General features: G+C 46.3%; 1 protein-coding gene across 1 annotated transcript in view; it reads right to left on the bottom strand.

The window, feature by feature from the left end:
• Positions 1-581: 581 nt before the first annotated feature.
• nhsb (Nance-Horan syndrome b (congenital cataracts and dental anomalies)) overlaps positions 582-23,134 on the bottom strand; it is a gene marked incomplete at both ends in the record, with an annotated part of 96,759 nt that continues 74,206 nt past the window's right edge. Inside the window, 7 exons of the mRNA XM_080729781.1 lie at positions 582-1,230; positions 2,798-2,921; positions 5,905-6,265; positions 15,242-15,592; positions 17,341-19,141; positions 19,651-19,882; positions 21,935-22,066. Coding sequence (XP_080585907.1) covers positions 582-1,230; positions 2,798-2,921; positions 5,905-6,265; positions 15,242-15,592; positions 17,341-19,141; positions 19,651-19,882; positions 21,935-22,066 — 3,650 coding nt within the window. The remainder of the gene's footprint in view (positions 1,231-2,797; positions 2,922-5,904; positions 6,266-15,241; positions 15,593-17,340; positions 19,142-19,650; positions 19,883-21,934; positions 22,067-23,134) is intronic.

The following is a 23,134-nucleotide window of genomic DNA, read 5'->3' as shown; positions in this document are numbered from 1 at the left end:
CCGGGGGTCCAAATAAGACCCCTTTCAGGTCTGTCCACTCTCAGAGTTAAGTTGACAGTGAGGATTTTACAGTGCACACTGGGGTTCCAGAGATTAAAAAAAGGTATCAAATGGGGTTCTGTGGCCCTAACGCATATGAAACTGGGGGTACTTGAGACCAAAAAGGTTGAGAATCACTGCTGAACTAAACTATCGTCACTGTCGGGCAGAAACCTCGTATCTCCAAGTTTCAAATTTGTAGATTTTTTCGCAAAGCATAGTCCTGCTTCATCACACAAGGCCATCGCACGAAAGTAGTGAAAACAGCCGATCTACAAGCACACAGCGCCTCGCACCGCGTAGTTTAACATTTTTAAATGATAAATACAAAGCAAACGGTTTTGGACATACCAGGTTTCCACCCGACAACGACGCTATACTGCAAGCCCGGCCTGCACTGTAAAATCCTCAGTGTTAACATAACTCTGAGAGTGCACACACTCTCAGAGTCACAGACCCGTAAGGGGTCCATTTGGGCCGCTGATAGTCCCCGGACCCGAGGTTGAGAGCCAGGGACGTAGCGTTCTGATCCAGGTTGGACTCTAGGAAGATCTGTCGTCGTGGGGGCTCCCGTCCGAGTTCTCCGTCTCGCCTTCCGAGATGGCTTGCATGGGAGCCGTGTAGAGGCGGCTGCGCGTGCTGTAGCGGCTGCTGTTGGCCACCGGGGGGATGCGGGAGCGCCCCTGCCTGGAGGCGGCCGACATGGGGAGGGTCTTGGGCGTGAAGCTCTCTGCGTTGGCCCGGGGGAAGAGGCCGGGGATCTGGATGGGCTCCAGGCCCGATACGGGGGGCTCCTGATGCTGCAGCAGCCCCAGGGGGCAGGGCATCTCCTCGGCCTGCCTGAAGGGTCCCTCCTGGAGGGGGTCCCCGGGGGACTTGGGGGTGATGGGGCTCTTGAGGATCTCCGTGGCCGACATGCGGTAGCTGGAGTCCGAGCGGCTGCCTTTCTTCAGGAGCAGCAGCTTGAACTCCTCGTTGGAGGTGCTGGACTTCTTGGCGCTGCGGTAGATGGGGACCGGGGTCCGCTGGGCCCCGGCAGGAGTGGCCAGGGCGGCTGCCATGGTCAGAGGAGGGGCTGGTGGGATGGCGTTAACGGGGACGGCTCCGGAGGCCACCGGCGCCGCGGGACACAGACGAGACTTGGCGTTCAAGTCTCCGGAGTCCTTACGGCCCAGGACCTTCCTCTTGGATCTGAATGGAATTGAGATACCATCAGTGCATCGCAATCATCCAATAACACACCTTTTACTGCATGTTCCTTCCTAGATAGATATATAGATAGAATGATTACAGTTTGTTAACCACAGTATATACTATTTCATACAACAAATAGTGGAAATAGACGATCTTACAACACAACACAGCATGACTTGTTGAGCTTGTAGGTTGGCAATTTGTGGATGTTAGTTTTCAAAACATGCCTGTGTAACAGAGGTGATCCGAACCTCCCCACCCGGTTTCGTACCCGGGTCTCCCACGCGAAAGTCCAATATCTTAACCACTAGACCAAAGAGACATCTCTTTGGTCTGGGGGAGATACTAGACTTTTTGAGGCTTCAAGGCTTGGGCTGCGACTCTCTCCGTCACACTCACCCCCCTTTGACCTCCTCCTACGGGGAAGCCCGAATCCGGGTCACGGCACCAATGTAACGGAGGTGATCCGAACCTCCCCACCCGGTTTCGTACCCGGGTCTCCCACACGAAAGTCCAATATCTTAACCACTAGACCAAAGAGACATCTCTTTGGTCTGGGGGAGATACTAGACATTTTGAGGCTTCAAGGCTTGGGCTGCGACTCTCTCCGTCACACTTGGCAGTAAAGATTAGGCCACCCTCGGTTGGATTTTAGCCCAGGACTTTGGGAACATATAGAGAGTGTCTTAACACTGTGAGCCATTACTGTTTTCCTTGTGCTTAAAGGGATATTCCAGTTTCAAAAAACTTTTTGCTATTGTATGGTCTAATCAGGCTTGTATGAACACCCTGAACAGTTTTTAGTTTTCTTCATTCAGTATTTAGATATTTGATGTAAATGTTACCAGGCCCTCCAGGCTCAGGGCCTCTCCCCACACACACTCATTGTAACTTCAAACTCCATTTTAACCATGATAGATTCATTAAAAACACCCATTATTTTTTCTGGTGACTCATACTACCCTCCTAATACGTGAGCAGGCCGTGTTTTTTCCATAACGTTTTTCATGTATTTTTAATAATTCTTTGGGAGAATGGAAAAAATTAAATACTATAAAAATATATAAAAATACATGAAAAACGTTATGGAAAAAACACGGCCTGCTCACGTATTAGGAGGGTAGTATGAGTCACCAGAAACAATAATGGGTGTTTTTAATGAATCTACCATGGTTAAAATGGAGTTTGAAGTTACAATGAGTGTGTGTGGGGAGAGGCCCTGAGCCTGGAGGGCCTGGTAACATTTACATCAAATATCTAAATACTGAATGAAGAAAATTTAAAACTGTTCAGGGTGTTCATACAAGCCTGATTAGACCATACAATGACAAAAAGTTTTTTTGAAAGTGGAATATCCCTTTAACTGTTATTATGTTTCACACCGATCCGTCCAACAGTGCCGGAGATTAGCTGACAGATAGACAGACAGACACACACACACACACACACACACACACACACACACACACACACAGTGGACGGACGGAGAGAGGCAAAGGGGCAAAGACACAATCTCCAGTCACTGCCTTCGGCCTGGTGGAGACGAAAATCACCAGTACTCTACCTGTGTATCATAGCAAACAGATCCTCGGTCGTGCGGGTCTTATTGGGCGACGTGAAAATGATGTCATCGTCCACTTTGGTGTCGTCCATCAGAGGGGAGAGCGAATTGTCACTGGGAGTGGAATCTGTAAAATATCACATGTTATACTGGTTGTGCAGTGGTGGGCCGTCAGGGCCTGCAAGGCCTTCTCTACTGGCCCTGCACTTGCCTGATAAAGACGTTTATATTTCATAATATACAATTATTTTTGCACATTTATTTCACTGCCATCATTGTCTCTCACTCACTCAGTCAGGCTGGTCTCTGCTTCCACTCCCTGTAGGTCTAAAAACACATCTTTTCTTTTTTTTTCTTTTTTTTTTTAACCAATGACATTTTTTGTTGTGTTGTCTCCGGGTAGAAATCTCCACCGTGAGCCTTCAGAAGCCAGCCGCAGTACAAGTGAATGGGGCTGACATTTAAATTGTCAGCTTCTTTAATCAGATCTCGAGTTTACCCTGCTGGGCATATTCGTTCAGATAGCAGAGCCTTCTAGCTGGCCCTGATGACGTTGCTTGCTTGCCTCAGATACCAAAGGCTTTTATTTTGGCGTTGCTAGCATCCCATTGATTGCCCTACAGTCTATAGATCCCATCCCTGGAAAGTTTCCCTGGAAAAACTGTCCAATGAGAAACGGGAACCACTTCCTCCAAACCAAACCTTTGTTTTCATGTTCTTCTGTTTACTCTGAGTCTGAGCTGATGAGTGATGAGTTCAGTTTGCTAAATTAACTCACAAACAAATGCATAAATAACGAAACATGGCTGAAGGAGGAGAATAAACTGTTTGGTGTGGATTTACTGGACAATATGGCAAACCTTTTTCTAGTATGACAAAGAAAAGCTTGGCATTGATGGACATATAGTGTGTGCCAGCGGCTATGTCATTGTAGTCCTTAGCGGCCATTTCTTGGGTAAAAACACAGGTGTTTCAATTGTTTGATTGCATAGAACTAATGCTATAGTCTAATCATAACACCTGTGTAAGGCTGTGTTTACCCAAGAAATGGCCGCTCTTAGAACTACATTTGGCACACCCTATTAGCAGCCAGCCATGGTGAGTTTAATTGCTTTTTATAGGCTATTATTTTGTACTCTCTATGATGATTGATCATTTTATAGGCTATATTGTTGTTTCTGTCTGTGTTGCAAGTTGGCTCTGTCTGACTGTGCACTAAGCTGCAAGTGTGTGTGTGTGTGTGTGTGTGTGTGTGTGTGTGTGTGTGTGTGTGTGTGTGTGTGTGTGTGTGTGTGTGTGTGTGTGTGTGTGTGTGTGTGTGTGTGTGTGTGTGTGTGTGTGTGTGTGTGTGTGTGTGTGTGTGTGTGTGTGTGTGTGTGTGTGTGTGTGTGTGTGTGTGTGTGTGTGTGTGTGTGTGTGTGGCTGTGAGTGAGCGTGCGTGCGGCGTGCACTTGTGCGGTGTGTAACTCAGTCAGTCTCCGATCTCATCAGCTTGGTTTGGATATCGATGTTGTCTGTTGTTGCCTGGTTATGTCGAATGACACTATAATCATGTGAATTTGTGCGCAATTCTAACAGTTGAGCTTGTGGGAGGATTGATATCTATTGAAAGCCTGGGTATAAAATGCACCGCCCGCCACTGTTGTAACGTGTCCTATCACGTGTTATACTGGTTGTAACCAGGGACGTGCTGGCCATTGGGAAAAGCAGGACAACTCCCGAACGGCCGGTTCATTCCCGGCCGGCCATTAGGAAAAAAATTAAGATAAAATGTCGGCCTTCATTCCATTTTGGGGGCTGGGCGGCCAACAAAGTAAATCGTCACTGTCGGGCAGAAACCTCGTATCTCCAAGTTTCAAATTTGTCATTTTTTTTGCGAAGCGAAGCCCTGCTTCATCATACAAGGCTGTCGCACAAAAGTAGTGAAAACAGCAGATCGGCTGTTTTAACTAGTTTAAATCATTTTTTAATGATAAATACAAAACAAACGTTTTTGGACATACAAGGTTTCCACCCGACAACGATGAAATATAACTCATGTAATTGGCCCACTGGCTTGTCACTTGTCATGATCTGAAATGGCAAATCTTTGAGTTGCAGCAGCAGCGCTATGGAGAGAGATCTCTCTCTATAGCGCGCAATGAGGGCCTCCAACTCTTTCCGCCCAGCACGTCCCTGGTTGTAACCAAGGGCATAGTATCCGACTTGCAAGTTGAGGCGATATAGGAAGAGAGAGATATGAATGGCCGCTAGTTTAGCTGTTTTCTCCCCTGCTGGGAACAAAGGGTATTATGCTCCATTCAAGTGAATGGATTTTTGCCAAACTTTACACTTGATTAATGATGAAATAATGTATGGAGGGGCATGGCTAGCTTGATTGACAAGCTCCCAACCAATAGCATGTATTGGCCCACCCCCAGCTCTGTCATAGAATTCTGGTACCATTTCCATTTTCAGGACAGGATGTAGAAAGATGGCGGCATGCACACGCTTGGCAAATTAGGCTCCATGTACCGACTGTAGAGTATATGGACATAGCTTTGTCCTTCTCTTTTTTACAGTCTATGGTTGTAACATGTCCTATCAAATGTTAGACTGGTACATCCCTATCACAATCATGTTATCTGCTTGTTTGTTCGCCTACTATACTACAATTTACAATTTGGGCATTTAGCAGACGCCATATCATTTGACAATAATCAAGTAATAATCACTGTCATTGTCCTCTATAACTAAAATGTAAAATTAAAAACACCTCAATTATTTTATTTATTCTAGAAATAGCTAATCTTTCACTCAATAGGGGAAATGCCTGTCGCAAGTTGATGATGTACTAAATGTCATGTGTGATCTATCCCTATGGAATTTATGGCATGCATACATGTGCAAATAAAAACAAACGTAATACTTCCTATGGTTAATATAAGCATCAAATCAATATTTCAAATGACATTTATGACATCGTCAACTTGCGACAGGCATTTTACCTATTGAGTGAAAGATTAGCTATTTCTAGAAGAATTACATTTTACATTGTAGTTATAGAGGACAATTATAATGTATTAAGGCATATTTGTCGTATTAGCCAGGGATCATTTTAAAGTGTTTACCTTTACTGAAGTAGTCTTCTGTGTCAGGAGTGGTGGAGTCGTCTCTGCCCTCGTGTACTTGCTGATGATAATGGGCACTTCTGGTGGCACCTGATGATGTCACTTCCTCCTCCTCTTCGTGCTCGCTGTGTCCTCCTTGGCGCGCATCGCTGATTGGATAAGGGTGCGATGTCTCCGCTGTGGTAGCAGGCACTTTGACTGAACTGGCCCAGGGCCCTGAGTCTGAGTGGGTGAGGCCGGCCTCTGAGTGAGTCCCCCCAGCGTCTGAGTGGGACGTCCCCGCAAACTGGTACGCCGGCGGGTGGTCTGCCCTCAGGCCTCCTCCCCCCCTGGAGCACGCAGCCCTCGGTGGCTCTCTCACCTGTGGAGGTGCAACAGTTCATCCAATTAATCAATTTAATCCATTATAAAAAATACATCGATAATAATTGTATTAAAGGTTTTAATAAAAATGTTGGGGTAAATATTTAAAATGAAGCCAAATAAAAAGGAAATATCTTAAAGGTAGGGTAAGTGATTTCATTTAATTCAAACAAAATGGGTATGTTCTGATCATGATTGGAGAACTTAAAGGAGGACTTTGCCACTTTTCAACCTATCTTCATATAATAGGTCCTCACTAATGTTCATAATAAAATTGCAAAAAAGAATCTACTCTGTCCAAGTCTCTTGGGAGAGCTGTGGGGAGTTCAGAAATCCATAGTCTTGTGACATCATCGTTTGGCCGATTCTTTTTTTTAAACAATATTTTTGAAAATATATTTTAGATTTTTATTATCGTGAGAACAATAGCTTCCACTTTAACCTTGCAACTTTTCAGGAATAAAAAGCCTGCATTTTCTATTAGCTTGATTGATGATGTCACAAGACTATGGATTTCTGAACTTCCCACAGCTCTCCTAAGAGACTTGGACAGAGTAGATTTTTGTTTTCTTTTTTTTGCAATTTTATTATGAACATTAGTGTGAGGACCTATTGTTAGACCCTCCAGAAAAACGCGATTATGCGATCGCATATTCACCGCAATAATCGCATATTTCCGCGGAAAATATGTGAAATATGCGGGCATCGCTTGATTTCACAATCCCCGCACCTTTTCGGGGCTCTTACGTCTGACATCATTTTGTAGGCAGAGAACTTTTGAGGCCAAAAGGCCCTAGCGCCCATGAATCTTTTTTACTATTTTTACTATTTACTAATTTGTCTTCTCTTTCTTGTTGACAGGAAAGTGTAGAATTATACTTTAGTCGTTATTTTTGTCTCGGATCTGTTGAAATAGCGAGGGACACATATTGACAATAAATCTGCTTGGAGGTCTGACTACAAAATGATGTCACGGCTTAAAAGCCCCTATCACTGTTCAATCACATTCAGACAGAACAGAGGCAAAACAATGAGGCGCAGTGAAACACATGGCTCCTCTGTGTGTGTGTGTGTGTGTGTGTGTGCGTGTGTGCGTGTGTGTGTGTGTGTGTGTGTGTGTGTGTGTGTGTGTGTGTGTGTGCGCACGCGCGCGCGCACTCGCTCGCTCGCTGCACCGCGTGGATCTGCGCTGCAGGCATACAGAGGCAGGCATAAGACACTCTTCCTCTATCAACACTGTAGCCTAAATTAACCTGCTACGTGCTACTCCATCAAACTTCAAGAAACGACAAAATTAAAGTCCATCCTACTTGATTGGACGTCTCCATTGCACTCCGTTTGAAACGTTGCTGTTCAGAGCACCTCCGGAAAAAAAAAAAAAAAAAAAAAAAACATTTTAATCCCTTAAATCCCTTTAGAGAGAGCAAAACCACATAAATAAACCGGAGTTTTGCTTTAGTAGTGAGCTATATCCTTAGCAATTACATAGGTCATAGGGTAATTATTTTTGCTTTGAGGTAGCCTATTAAGGTAATTCAATGGCAGTTATTGACAAAGGTTTGCTTTTTTGCCTTGAAAATAATGAAAGGCAGTCAAAAGTCTGTTTTGCATTTCTGAATTCACTCAAGGACCCTTAATAGCAGATATACACACATACGTCTCTTTAGTGATATGTTGTCTATTTCCAAATAGCCAGTGTACTGTATATATTTTAAATAGTTATCAATGTTTATATATATATATATATATATATATATATATATATATATATATATATATATATACTGTATAATATATAAATACATATTTCGCATAATTTCGCATTTTTTCCGCAACGTTCACAAGTTCCCGCATATTTCGCATAGTTTCGTATTTTCATCGCATAATTCACCGCATAATCAAGGATTTTAGCCCGCATAATCAAGGATTTTTGCCCGCGTTTTTCTGGAGGGTCTAATATAAGGACAATCAACAGTCATCGCCATCGGCCTCCTTGATTGGCCAACCCAACTTATCATCTTTGTGGATTGGCCAACCCTTTGCCACTGGACCAATATAAGCGATATCTACCACATCAGGACTCAAGGCCTCTCCATACTTCGACAGAACCGAACTTTTCGGTTGAAAAATAAACTTTTTTATTTTTTATCTTTTCCGAAAAAAAAGCGTCGGATGTTCATACTTCGCTCCTGTTCGGAGGGTTCGGGGAAAAGCGTACACCACGCTGCGTGTGGTGTAGGAGGCGGCGAGGCGCATTGTGAGGAGAAAAGAGAACAGGAAAGAAGAGAGGTAGAGAGACAACAACAGCAGCGACGGCGGAGATGGAAAAGTTGGAAGCGGTGGCACGTATTGTGGAGGTTATGGAGGAGGAGGAAGACGAGGAGGCAGAGGAGGAGGAGGATTTTGCCCTGCTTTGTGCAGCTGAGGAGGAGGCGAGCACATCTAGCCGGCGGGGGTATGTTCGAGCCACTGCAGCTGGATGAACAGCTTTGGGACAGTGTTGTGGCCACCAGCATCACCCGTCTTCTTGTGAACCACCAACACACACGTGATCCAACCGACCAATCACGTTTGCCGTTTCACCGAACTAGATTTCGGCGAGTCACAACATCTCGTTGTGCAAATTTCAGAACTATTGTTCGGAGAAAAAGCATTCCAGAACTTTCAAGGAATTAAATTTTATAGTTGAAAAGGACCTTTTGACCGAAAACGGCGGTTTCGGTCAAAGTATGGACAGGCCTTCAGTTGTTTCTCAGAACAAGGTTTAACAGATCCAGTGTGGTTTACAGTGTGAGAAATGTTCTGCTGGACGGTACATGTGAAGGGAGGACAACAACCAAACTTTTATCCTGCTGTAGCAGTAGAGAACAAGGTGTACTCCTTCGGAGGACTCAGAGATGACAACTCGGCTCAGATTGATGTGCACGTTTTCAACACAGTGTCTCTGCGCTGGAGGAAGCTGACCCCGGTGACAACAGGAAGAGAACGTCACCTTGAGGTTCCCTCCTGGCGTCAGGGCCACACAGCTGTGCTGATTGAAGCTATCGTCTATGTCTGGGGAGGGGTTCCTTACTGTAATGTGCTATATACATTTGATGTCGACGCCCACAGATGGTTCAAACCCAGGATTTCTGGGACCGTTCCAGTGAGGAAGTACGACCACTCAGCCTGTGTCTTGGGGAAGGTCATGTTTATTCATGGAGGATACTCCCAGCGGATTGGGCAATCTAATGACATCTACAAGTTGGACACCAGCACAAAGGTCTGGTCTTTAATTAGCACCAGAGGAACTCCACCTCCTGCTTCATTGGATTACTCTGCCACCATCATCGGGACAAAGATGTTTGTATTTGGAGGCTGGGGGTACGAGGCGTACAGGTTGTACGGGGAATTCCACAACCCGCCATCATCAGTGTGTTTGAGACAGAGACCAACTGCTGGATGAACTCACCTTCTGCACAGCCTCATCCAGAAGGACGCAGTCAACATTCAGCCTTTACCTACAATGGAGAGTTGTACATATTTGGTGGCTCCACGTACATATTTGGTGACTCCACATCGTACTTGAACTTAAATGATCTGTGGAAATTCAATCCAGAGACCTTCTGCTGGAAGAAGGTTGAGCCCAAGGGGAAAGGCCCGGTTCCAACGAATGGCATGTGCTGTTGCATGATGGGAGATCGTATTATCCTCTTTGGAGGAGACAAAACACCTGATGACCTGTATGCCTTAGACTTGAGTCCTAGTCTGAAGACATTATGTAAGCTAGCAGTTATTCAGTACGGTCTGGAGCAGTCTGGACTCCCACACAACATCAGGTGGGAACTGGCAGCCATGACTACCAACATGGTTGACCTTCTCAGACGACATGGCTAAGGACAATGTGAAGTATATATGTGCCATTTGAGAACTTCACATGTCATGCCATCGGCAAGTCAGTGGATTGTCAGTGAATTCTCAGAACATTGTCAGAGAGAGGAGGGCAGGGGCGGAGCGTCCGGTTAAGCTGGTTAAGCGGCCGCATATCGGCCCACGAACCACGGGGGCCCGGCCGCCAGCCTCCGACTGACTGTCAGCCTCCCTCGCAATTCACCCTTTGTCAAGTCCCGCCCGTTGTCCTGCCCCTCTCCACACTCATTGGTTGCTTTGTCTTGGTGGGACATTCAGTGGGACACTCCATCCACTACCATGTTAATTCAGTTGCTTCGTATTGTTATTCTGTGTGCTCAATTCTAATTTCAAACTTGGTTTCAGTCAAATGGAGCTGCTCAGTGGCAGCATAGTGAATCAGCATGTTTTTGTATGTTTTTATTTCCCCATAAATTATGTTTTAGCAAATTCAACATAAAAAAGGCGGAACCAGGGCGGGACTAGGCAGATAGAGCCTGCTGGTTGGTCAGTCAGGGACCAACCAGAAGGCTAACAAAGGCTTTCTGTATCACGCTGCCTCTGTTACACCTATTTCCTGTTTATATTAACCTGGGTAAAATGTCACGCATTGGAAAGTAAAGGGGGACACACACTTTATTGTGAAGGACAACAGGAAGAGCAGACAGATGTCATGGCTTGATTGGCTTCTATTCACAGACAGACAATATGTTGTTTACGTTTAGTGAGAAGTGTAGTGATGGCTGCAGTGGAACCGCGCACTTTCAAAACCTTTTGTAATTTGTATCAATTAAAATATACCACAGAAACTTTCAAACGAGACAGGCAGCAATGCACAAGCAAGCAAGGCATTAATCATGACGGTGGATATTGAACAATTATGCCAGCGAGGAAACTATACTAGTAAGACACCTGAGGGTGGAATGCGACCTCAGGGTGACATGCGACCTCGCCCTAAAGGGCGAGGTCGCGCCAATTCTTGACCATCTGGCCAACCACAGCGTTTCTCTGACGATTCTAGTTGTTGTCATTCTGGGGGGAGTTTGTTCATGTTTTTGTGAGGGTATCAACCCTAGGTTGGGTTGGCGATAGGGCCTTTCTGTGTGGAGTTTGCCTAAACATGGAGATGTGGTACAGAAGGACTCATATATGGGCATAAAAAGTATGTCATGTGACATCACTTCCTGTACAGACAGTCAGACAGACAGCCATTGACTCCAACCTAACAATGGCTACTGTCTATGACGGTAGTTCTATATGACATATTGGACTAGACTATCTCCATATACAGTATAGTGTTATCCACATCTCCATGTTAGGACTCATATATGGGCATAAAAAGTATGTCATGTGACATCACTTCCTGTACAGACAGTCAGCCATTGACTCCGGATTAACAATGGCTACTGTCTATGACGGTAGTCCCATATGATATATTGGACGAGACTTTCTCCATATATAGTGTTATCCACATCTCCATGTTTAGGCCAAACAGATTCGCTCCATTTCTCCATGTATAGGTCCAAATGCCCAACGTTGAGCTTGACAACGAAACGTTCTTAACACAGCCGCCCCCATATTTACTTTAGAAAATATGTTAAATTCTAAGTACGTTTCGAGTACCGGTTTGATACATCGACTTAAAGTTGGATCCAGGCCTAATAACTTTATCTGGCCGCCCCGTTGCCACCTCCTTGTTACATTTTCTTTTCTCCAGGTGGATGGACATTCTTTCATGGACATCCTTTCATAGGTGATCTAAGTCCAGCCGCCCGTATCAGATCGGAGTTACATCACTGTGACTCAGTCCATTGAGTTGGCCTAACAATGGCTACTGTCTATGACGGTAGTCCCATATGACATGATGGAATGGACTTTCTCCATATATAGTGTTCTCCACATCTCCATGTTTAGGCCAAACAGATTCGCTCCATTTCTCCATGTATAGGTCCAAATGCCCAACGTTGAGCTTGACAACGAAACGTTCTTAACACAGACGCCCCCATATTTACATATATATATAAAAAGTATGTCATGTGACATCACTTCCTGTACAGACAGTCAGACAGACAGCCATTGACTCCGGCCTAACAATGGCTACTTTCTATGACGGTAGTCCCATATGACATGATGGACTGGACTATCTCCATATATAGTGTTACATTTCGTGTAGCCGTCCTGTACAGGAAGTGATGTCACAACTCGCTGACATCACACTGACATCACAGAGGTTACGGAAGGACACTCAAGCGACACGGTTCTTCAGAGTATATGCGACCTTCGGTCGCAACAATGATATTATCGAGACGATTGACGGGGCCCGAGCATTGTGGCTCGCATACCGGCCCGGTTCTGAATTGTTCCGCTACTGGAGGAGGGCATTTGCCAAGGTGTTGTTATGTAAATGCTATATTCAGATTCTGTTTTCCAATGAAAATAAGTTTTCGAGGAGTTAAGCTGGTTGCACACTGCTGCGTTTTTCGGGCCGAATATCGGACTGAATTTCGGAGCACGCAAATAAAAAAATCAACCTCACATTATGTCAGTCATTTCGCAACGAAAAACGCAGCAGTGTGCAACCACCTTTACACTTGTTTTCAGTAACAAGAGAAGAATTAGCAAGGATAAAGAGTGAAAGGAACCTGAGGGGAAAACATACATTTACAGAAACAAAACCACACCTAGTGTGAACTGTGAAGTGAGCGGTGCTATTTATGAATTAAATTCATTAAGCGTCCAGTGAAGCTTGGCCAATGTGACCCTGGGCATACAACAAACTTTGAGCGCTATGTGCCAAGATGTAGGTCAGATGTAGGCCAGATGTAGGCCACGCTTCTGAGCCCAGACAAAGCCAGATGTTGGAGCTTGGCTTCTTCCAGGAGAACTGCTAAAAATACTGTACCCCTCTTGAATGGGACCAATTCTTAAATGGTGAGATACTGTGAACGCTGAGAAATGTGTGTACCACATGTGGTGCTTCTTTCCATCACGATCATCATCATCCATCAACAGATTGGACAATTTCTTAGTCTAATTTCCCCTACTACTGGAAAGTAGGCTAATAAAAATCTGAAAGTTTGGTTTAATGTAAAATCTGTCATTTGGTAAACAGTTAGGCTTTTTTTTTTTTTTTTTTGAACAGGACTAACCGCTCTACTTATGTCCTACCCCTTCCCACATTGGCCAAGCTCGATGAAATAGCACCGCTCACTTCACACTCAGTGTGATTTATTTTTTAGAGAGAGAGAGATGAAGCAGGAACCCCTTAGCTGAGAGAGATGATTAATGAAACTAGAAATGCAGTTCCTAGAGAAACTGTGTGGGCTTGCTGAAAACACACACAAAGTATAGTATGGGCAGTACAAAAAGTACACATCCACATTCTGTGACAACATGCACAGGTGTAGAATATATAGCATTCTACCATTTAAGAATCAGAGGGGTAGAACTCATCACTGTTGGTGGTCTGAACCCATGGGATGACGTAAGCGAAGACGGATACGGATACAAAATCACCAAACACAGTACTTACACGCTACGCAGGTGCAAGTAATAATGTGGATGGCACTAATATAAATGGTAAGACAAAATGTAGACTGGTTTTAAGTGCCAAAACATGTGGATGAATGTAATATAAATGGCAAGATTAAATTAATTTCCCACAGGAATTGTAGGGAACCTCAAGGTGACGTTCTCTTCCTGTTGTTTTTTTCCCCCGCAACTTTCACAAGTTCCCGCATATTTCACATAGTTTTGCATTTTCACCGCATAATTTCACATAAAGAACCTGCATAATTCACCGCATAATCAAGGATTCTTGCCCGCGAAATCAAGGATTTTATCCCGCATAATCAAGGATTTTTGCCCGCGTTTTTCTGGAGGGTAAACAGACCCCTCCCTCCCCTCCCTTTCTAGCCTCTCCTCTCCCTGCTCTGGTGCAGAGCAGAAGCCGTTTGACAAGTAAGGGTGCCTGTGAGGTCAAAACAGCGGTTTGGTTGGTCTCAGGACGTTGTGTAAACACAATCCAATCAAGAAATACTAACTTTGAAGCTAAAGAAATAACCGCACTAGCCTAAGGACAATCCACTGTGTTAGTTATGAGAGAGCCCGCGAAATCTAGCAACAGGGGCAGCCGAAATCTAGCAACAGGGGCAGCTATGAAAAAAATCGACTAAAGCAGGTATGAAGGGGTATGATAAAAGGCAGATTTAACCCTATATGTGTTTTGGTCTGGATGTCTCCTTTAAGTGAAATCACTTACCCTACCTTTAAGCCTTTCTGATTATATTGATGAACCTCAGTGGTTTCGGTAGGAGACACAAAGAGTCTCCTACCGAATACATTAGGGTCTTTATTATTATTAAGGCTGGGACTTTAACTGATTAATTGCGATTAATTAATTACAGAAAATTAATGCGATTAAAAAAATTTACGCATTTTAATCGCACTTAGTTTTTGCACCACAGAACCTTCAGTTTTGGGCATACCGATCATAGCGATGCACCAACCAAGAAGAGACAACAAACGCAAAGGGAGAAGTAGCCGATCAGAGCGCTTTGCTTGGCCCAGTGGATGCGAAAAATTTGATTTAAAAAACTCACTTGTTTGATTCACTCGTACAACAAAATGTGTTTTATTTGAAAAAAATGCTTCTCAGGTCAAATATCGATGTGCGATTAAAATGTGATTAATTGCGATTAATTAATCACAGAGCCTGTAATTAATTAGATTAAAAAATGTAATCGCATCCCAGCCCTAATTATTATATATATCGTCGTTGCCGGATGAAAACCTTGTATGTCCAAAACCGTTAGTTTTGCATTTATCATTTTAAAAATGATTAAACTAGTGAAAATAGCCGATCTACACGCACACAGCGCCTTGCACCGCGAGGCGTTGTGTGCTTGTAGATCTGCTGTTTTCACTACTTTTGTGCGACAACCTTGTATGATGAAGCAGGGCTTTACTTTGCGAAAGAACTTACAAATTTGAAATACGAGGTTTCCACCCGACAACGACGATATTATTATTATCAAATTATTGGCTTAGTCAAACGGTCAACAGCATCAGCCCGACTCACCGGCTCATCCTCCTCCTCCTCTTCCTCCTCGTCTTCGTCCTCGTCCTCGTCCTGAGAGAACGTGCGCTCCCCCAGCACCCTGAACTCGGGGTGCGAGGAGTGCGAGAGCCCCCTGAACTCTGTGTGCGAGTGGATGTGCGTGTGCAGGTCCACGGGCGACGGGTTGGGCGCGCGGGGCACGGGCCGGTGTATGGGGGAGATGTCGTCCGGGGGGAGGAGGCAGGGCGGCTCGTTCACCCGGGGGGTCCTGAAGCCCGTCATGGCCCAGAGGGTCCCGGGGCCGTAGCGCTCCGTCTGCCTGCGCCGGTGCAGGCTCTCGTAGGGGGGAGGACCGTCGGGGTGGCGGCCGGGGTGAGGGCAGGCGTTGATTGACTACCATTGGGAAAATAGCCATGTGATTGTCTCATTGTTATTAGATTCACATTATTATTAGATTTTTTTAGATGATTATTGTAATAACATTGAACTGGAAAGGTAAATAAATAATAATAAATATATACCGTAAATTCTCTAATAATGTCCTGTATTCAATAAAAAAACTGACCTTCTTTAATTTCCGTGTAGCCTTTGAAAAAAACACTTACAAGCCGTCGTTCCAATATAAGCCTCTAGAGGGCGATGTTTACTATGGTACCATGTGAGCAGCATGACCTGATCCTGACTCCAAACTACTTCCGGATGCATTAGCAGCATGACAACAACAACACATAACAGATGCTAGTTTAGCTAAGATGTAGCCACAACGTTGAGAGTAGATTACACCGGTCCGGGGACCACCAGGGACCATCGCGGACCACCAAGGACCGCTACATTCAATGCGTGACAAGCACAACCCAGTGTGAAGGAAATCTACTCAAAAGTGAGTGATTGAAATAAGAAATGTCTCTTTCTATTTTTCTCCTCATCCTCTCTTCCTCTCCTGTCTGTCTGTCTGCATTGAAGTTTTGCTTTGACATTGGAATATGTTCTTATTAAGTCACATCTGCTTAATTGGCAATGTTCATGTGTTGTTAATGTCAGCTAAAGCTGTAATAATGTTATTGTGTGGGAAATACCAATACATATTTGTGTTATTTGCAGTTAAACTCAACTGTTAAGTTAAAATGACCAGTGTCCACCTGTATGTGCACTGTTCATTTCATACAGTACTTGGTTTCAATAAATGAACCCAGTACATTTTACTGGGTTCAAACTGACACAAAATATTGATTTATTCATTCTGATCTTTTTGAAAAATAGGGATATAGGTCTGTCTTCTCTCTTATACACGCCTCCTTTCAATAAAAGCCTCGTGCCCGCTACTCTTGAGACAAATAAAAGCCTGGGTTTCTATAAGAGAATTTACGGTATATGAATAGAGTACAAGTATACATTGTGAAGGATTTTAAAGAACATTAACATGCCACCTAATGAGTCCAGTAGGATATGAATGTCTGTGAAATACCAGGTGACACTACCAAATATATTACTGGTGTAACATGAAGGCATGCTGCTTGTGTTGCAATGGAAGCAATTTGTATGACACTTGACGCACCGGATTGTGTTTAAGCCTAGAATTATTGAATGCTTTAACCAGTGAAAAATAGCAGATATACCGCGGCACCGAGTGCCGCGCTGCAAGCTTGTAGATCTGCTATTTTAGAAAAATCGTGAAAATTCGAATTTTGACCCGATTCTATAAGTGTCTTTTGAATCCTTCTAAGGTTTTTTGAAAAACCTATGTTTCTATGTCAGCAATCTGGCCAGCCATCGTCAAAGAAAAGGTCCTTTTCACTTAACTGGAGCTCAGTTAGTCTGTTCTTGAGAGACTACTATGTCAGTGGTTCTCAAACCTTTTCATGTGAAGGACCCCCAAAATTATATTTATTTGGCCACGGACACGCATCTCAAAATATCTAGTTCCAGGGACCACCCAGAAGCAAAATTTGAGTTACAAACGTTCGCTTTGAAAATACATATATTCAAAGATTTGGACAAATTTTCATGACGTTTTCAAAAATAGCAGATCTACACTCGGTTCTGCTATTTTTCACTGGTTAAAGCATTCAATAATTCTAGGCCTAAATGGGTTAAGATTAGTGCAGTGAGTAAAGGTAATCCATTACTTGGTGTGAGTGCTCGGGGGAGGAGGCGGGCTCCTGCGGCGGCGGGGGAGGCCTCTGGGGAGGCGGCCTGCGGGGAGGGGGCGGCCTGGCGCTGATGGGAGGCGGAGCCAGGGTGGTGGTGGCGCTCGGTTGATATTTGGGTCTGGTGGCGGTCTCGGCTCCCGCCGTCGCCGTCTCTTGGTCTGCCGCCGCGCCGGAACTACTGCTGTCGGTGGAGCGTCTGACGGAGCGCAGCTGCACCGAGCGCAGGGCGGAGGGCGTGATGGCCAGGAGGTTGGAGCTGGGGATCAGGGGGATGGGGTGGGAGGCCAGCGGGTTGGAGGGCAACGACTCCGGGGCGGCCATCTTGCCGTGGACGCAGGTGGCGGCTCTGTGCTTGCTGTGGTAGAGCGTGTGCATGTGGTGGTGGTGCGTCCGGTGGGACAGCGTGTGTCTGGCGTGGGCGCCGTGAAGCACGCTCAGGTCCAGCTGCGACGGCGGCGGGGGGAAGTCCGGGTCTCTCTTGTAGGAGCCGGCCACGGAGGCTCCTCCTCCTCCGTCTCTGGGGAAGTGCTGCAGCGAGGACAGGGAGGACTTCCTCTCGGGCACTTTGGGCTTCCTCTTGCCGCTGGTGGGAGACAGCAGGGGCCCCGGGAAGAACGCCGCCGAGGACGAGGGGAAGGTGGAGGTGGGCGTCTCCGACTGGCTGGAGTAGCCGCTGGAGGGCGAGGCCAGGCCGGCCAGCTTCTCGGGCGAGCCCAGCTTGAAGTCTCCGTCTCCGGGCGGCAGGGGCGGGCTGGACGCCCTGGCGCCCGGAGCCTGGGACGCCGGCTGGGCCTGCGTGTCCGAGGAGGAGGAGGAGCTGTCCGGGGACTTGATGCACTCCATGACGGTGGTGCCCGTGGCCGTGCTGGAGTTGGACATGGAGGTGTACTCGCCGTTGCCGTTGGACCGCGCCTCGTTGTTGTGCAGCCACAGGTCGGCGTAGTCAGACTGCACCGCGCCGTCGTCTTTGAAGGAGTGCGTGTCGGCGGAGCTGAAGGATATGGGCTCCACCATGTCCACTGTGTTGCCTAAGCCCATGCCCCAGGCACCCAGAGGCTCTGCTACCAGACAGGAGGTCTCTAGTGGCTCTGGAGGCGCCCCGAGCTCCAGCTCCAGTTCCAGCTTCTTGTCTCTGGAAGACGTGGCGAGGAGGTCTTGTTCACTGGCTGTCTTTGGTTGGTCCTGGTCCTCTCTCGCGTCCGTCCCCACGTCCACCCGGCCGCACGGCTCCTTCAGCGACGAGCTCCGCGCGGGCGGCGGAGGTTTGGCTTTTGGTTTCCTCACGGGACGGCAGGTCCTCCCCAGGGTCATGGTGCCCGCCGCTCTGAAATCGGCCTGGGCTTGCTGCGTGTAAACTTGGTGGGCTACTGGTGCTGCAACAGTGCTGGATTGGCCACAGTCAGGGCCCGGGGCTGCATAGTATGTGTACCCTCCGTAGCCCGGAGCGCACTCCTCAAAATGCGCGGAGGAGGACGAGTAAAACCCGTCGGCGTCCGATGGTGCGTACAGTGAGCCAGGCTCTTTGTCAGTGTTGCTGGTCGTGTTGGCGGGGAAGCAGCTCGGGGCCTCTGCAGTGTGTTTGGGGCTGTAGCCCTGGCCGGACCCGCGGCTTTGGCTCTGGTTGTGGCTCTGCTCTGGCTCCTGGTCCGGGTCGGTGTGGTCCTGGTCTGCCGGGTACGTCCACTCCCCCTCGCTGGCCGTGCTGACCCCGGCGTCGTCCAGCTGGTCCGTGGCGGACGACGTGAAGGAGCTGGACCTGTGGCCCTGGCCCTGGGGCCTGAGGACAGGGAGGGAGGACACCATCATGACGTTTTATTGCAATTAATTGCAGTTTTCAGCATTGAACAATAGAACATAATAACTAGTAAGATGCCTAAGGGCGACAAGCGACCTCGCCCTGCGCCATGTCTTGGCCATCTGGCCAGTGATGTATATCAGACCAATTACCCATATATGGAGACCCCTGGTATCCATATATGGAGATCCATATACTGTATATGGAGATATGCTGTGAGTCTCCAAACATGCTTACTCAGTTATTCGTTATGTGAAAGTCCTATGACGTCTATGACATCTGACATCATACATACAATCCCACGTGGCTGAACACAGAGATTACACAGATTTATCGATAGACCAAAAGTAGCTATATGGAATGGAAAGGTAATTACAGGTGCCCGGTAGTGGGGGCTTTACAAATCAATTTAATTCTGGTAGTGAATGAGTTAAAAAACTGTAAAATGTCATATATTTCTATATATTATCATTGGTGGTCTTAAGGTGTACCTGAGGTCAGAGGGGTAGGAGGAGGGGTCCAGCGTGAAGCCCTCGTCGCTGGCGTTGGGCACAGTGTTGAGTGACAGCTCCGAGTCACAGTGGGAGGAGCCTGTCAGCGGGGGGGAGGAGGGAGGGGGGATGGTCTCGGAGGTCTGGGAGGGGCATGTGGAGCTGGAGCCGCTCCAGTTCCCACTGGACGACTGGTGGTCCTCCTTGTGGTCCACGTGGCTGCAGGTGACCCCTGGTGGTGGGTGGTGGACACACGCTTATTATAGGTAGCAGTGCAGTGGCGTAAAGTAAATAAATGTTGCGGAGGACCGTAAGGGATCGAAGTCTAGTTCGGGAGGCTTTCATGTGGTGCGCACGCCGCTCGCGGGGACGGGACCTGCGTGTTACGCCCCGCGGACACAATACATACATAGGTAGACCTGCCCGGTAGTTAGTCATTGTTGCTGCAAGCTGCTGCCCCGCCACCACCCCAGCACCACCTATAGGTTCTGCGTCACACCCCGCGGGGGGTCTCGGGTCATTGCCCGCAGAGATATGTTTAAGCCCACGCTGTACATGGCCATACATGTACTTCGCCGTACATGGTACACGTGTGATCGTGGGCCTGCAGGAAATTACCCGAATGCAGAATCCATGCCAAAAGTTATGCTCCTGCTTAGGTTACTATATAGATGCCTGTTCTTATTTCCTAGGCTGTTAGTATGCTGCCTGCTTTAGTATAGAATCACAGTTATACATGTCATGCCTTTGCTGCTTTCCTGCTGCCATCCTCATGTTAATAAAGTATATTCTCACCTAATGAAAGTCTCCTGAAGTACATTTACTCAAGTACTGTACTTAAAGATGCAGTGCCATGATCCCCCCCCCCCCCCCCCCCCAACATGATGATCAGGTATTATGATTATACTAGGAGGAAGATTACCAAAAAAAAGTGTACAGAAAGTGTTAAAAATAGTTTTTTATGTGGCCACACCCACCAGTTCATTAAGTATGCCTGGTTGTCTGGTGGCTGGTAACCTAGCTGAAGTTAGCCACACCCACAGTGTTGGGTGTATGGTAAAAGGGGAGGGGATGAGTTGATGATGTCATTTAATCTGTGGTTTTCGACTGGGCCTTTTGAGGCCAAATCTGCACATTATAACCACTCCTGGGGTCTATTAGAGTAATGTCAACTCCATAGACACATACAAAACCGAAAAAGTATAGAGTTACCTCTTTAATTTGAGGAAGTTGAGGATGTTTGTATTTTTTAGTTTACTTGAGTATTTCCAATTTCCAATAATAGTTAGGCTACTTATGCTCCGATCTCAGATCCAAATATTGCACTTTTACTCCACTACATTTATTTGAATACGTTAATTACTAGTTATTTTGTAGATTTATCACAAAATATGCATTAACCACTTCAATCCTACATCAGTGTTGTACCCGAACGCATTCAATGAACGATCGTTCATGAACACGTTCATATTTTGGGCGAACGTGAACTGAACGTTCTTTGTTTTCGCTTGATGAACGATATTGTCGAACTCGTTCATTCTGACGCCCGTGAACGGCACTCATCGGCGTTCGTCGGCCGTTCATGCGGCGGTCCGCGCATCCACGGTCGTCTGTCGTCTCGTCTCTCTTTTCATTCACATACTCCAATAGCACGCACTGCACGCAGCTCCTCGCGAACGTTTATATTACGTATTATAGGTGCTGTCTGACTCTGCAGCTGGGTGCTTCATTACATGCCTGACTATACTTTGTCGTATGTGTGTTGCACGGCGAAAATAGCTGATCTGCAAGCTCACAACGCGTCGCATCCACGAGACAACATGAGCTTGTAGATCAGCTATTTTAACCAACGCGGAAACATGCTGTGCGCGAGGTTTAGAAACTTCTGCCTTCAGCCCTTCACAATAAGGGTGCAGGAAGACTGGGCATTGGGCACCTAAATATATTGTGGGCACCTCAATGTTAAGTTGGATGAAATTATTGCTGTGTGTGGTTCTATATGGGCTGTGTCAATAATTTTGACCAATAATAGCTTGCAGCAACGTCTATTTTTTTTTTTTAATAGCCAAAAGTATAAAAATATTATGGTTAAAAAAAGAACTAAAAAGAACTAAGTTTGTTCATTTTGGGGAACCATGAACTTTAGTTCAAAATGTAGAATTATGAACTATGAACTTGAACTAGTTCATTTTGAAAGTGAACTTTCCCAACACTGCCCTACATACATTTTGGCCATTTGAAAATAGCCGATCTACAAGCTCAAAATAAAAACTACTGTACTAACCTTGTGTGGACACAGAGTGGATGGGGCTGCTGAAGGTGTCAGAGCTGGAGGAGATCTCACAGCTGCCCATGTCAGCCTTGCGTGGCAGACGAGAGCGGCCTCTTTCCATCCAGCTGTGCTCGGGGCTCCCACCTAAAGGTACCATTATGAAAATCACAATTATTACATCAGGGGTCTTCAACGTGCCAAAAATAGCAGATCTACAAGCTCACAACACCTCGCACTGCGAGGCGTTGTGAGCTTGTAGATCTGCTATTTTTGGCTAAAGTTCTCAGAATATGGACACTAGGGTTCAAGTGGTTAATACTAGTAAGACACCTGAGGGTGACATGCGACCTCAGGGTGACATGCGACCTCGCCCTTGTGACATGCGACCTCGCAGAGGTCGCGCCAATTCTTGACCATCTGGCCAACCACAGCGTTTCTCTGACAATTCTAGTTGTCATTCTGGGGGGAGTTTGTTCATGTTTTTGTGAAGGTACCCTAGGAGACACGGGGAGCCAACCCCACCTAGGGTGTGGGTGGGCGATAGGGCCTTTCTGTGTGGAGTTTGCCTAAACATGGAGATGTGGTACAGAATGACTCATATATGGGCATAAAAAGTATGTCATGTGACATCACTTCCTGTACAGACAGTCAGACAGACAGACAGCCATTGACTCCGGCCTAACAATCGCTGAATTCCAATCCGAAGGGTTTGCACTTTGAAGTGCGCATTTGAAGGGCTATGACTCACTGGTCACAGATCTACAAGCTCACAATGCGTCGCAACGCAACGCATTGTGAGCTTGTAGATTGCTATTTGGCGCGGCCCAGTGACGTCATAGCCCTTCAAATGCGCACTTCAAAGTGCGAACCCTTCGGATTGGAATTTAGCTAATGGCTACTGTCTATGACGGTAGTCCCATATGACATGATGGACTGGACTATCTCCATATATAGTGTTCTCCACATCTCCATGTTTAGGCCAAACAGGTTTGCTCCATTTCTCCATGTATAGGTCCAAATGCCCAACGTTGAGCTTGACAACGAAACGTTCTTAACACAGCCACCCCCATATTTACTTTAGAAAATATGTTAAATTCTAAGAACGTTTCGAGTACCGGTTTGATACAAGAGCGAATAAGCGCTACACTTCTGGAATCCTGTGCGTCGACTTAAAGTCAGATCCAGGCCTAATAACTTTATCTGGCCACCCCG

Source organism: Nannobrachium achirus (assembly GCF_963921795.1).
Source record: "Nannobrachium achirus genome assembly, chromosome: 7".
NCBI classification, from domain to species: Eukaryota; Metazoa; Chordata; class Actinopteri; order Myctophiformes; family Myctophidae; genus Nannobrachium; species Nannobrachium achirus.
Note: the sequence above shows the minus strand (reverse complement) of the source record. Positions and strands in the feature narration are given on the sequence as shown.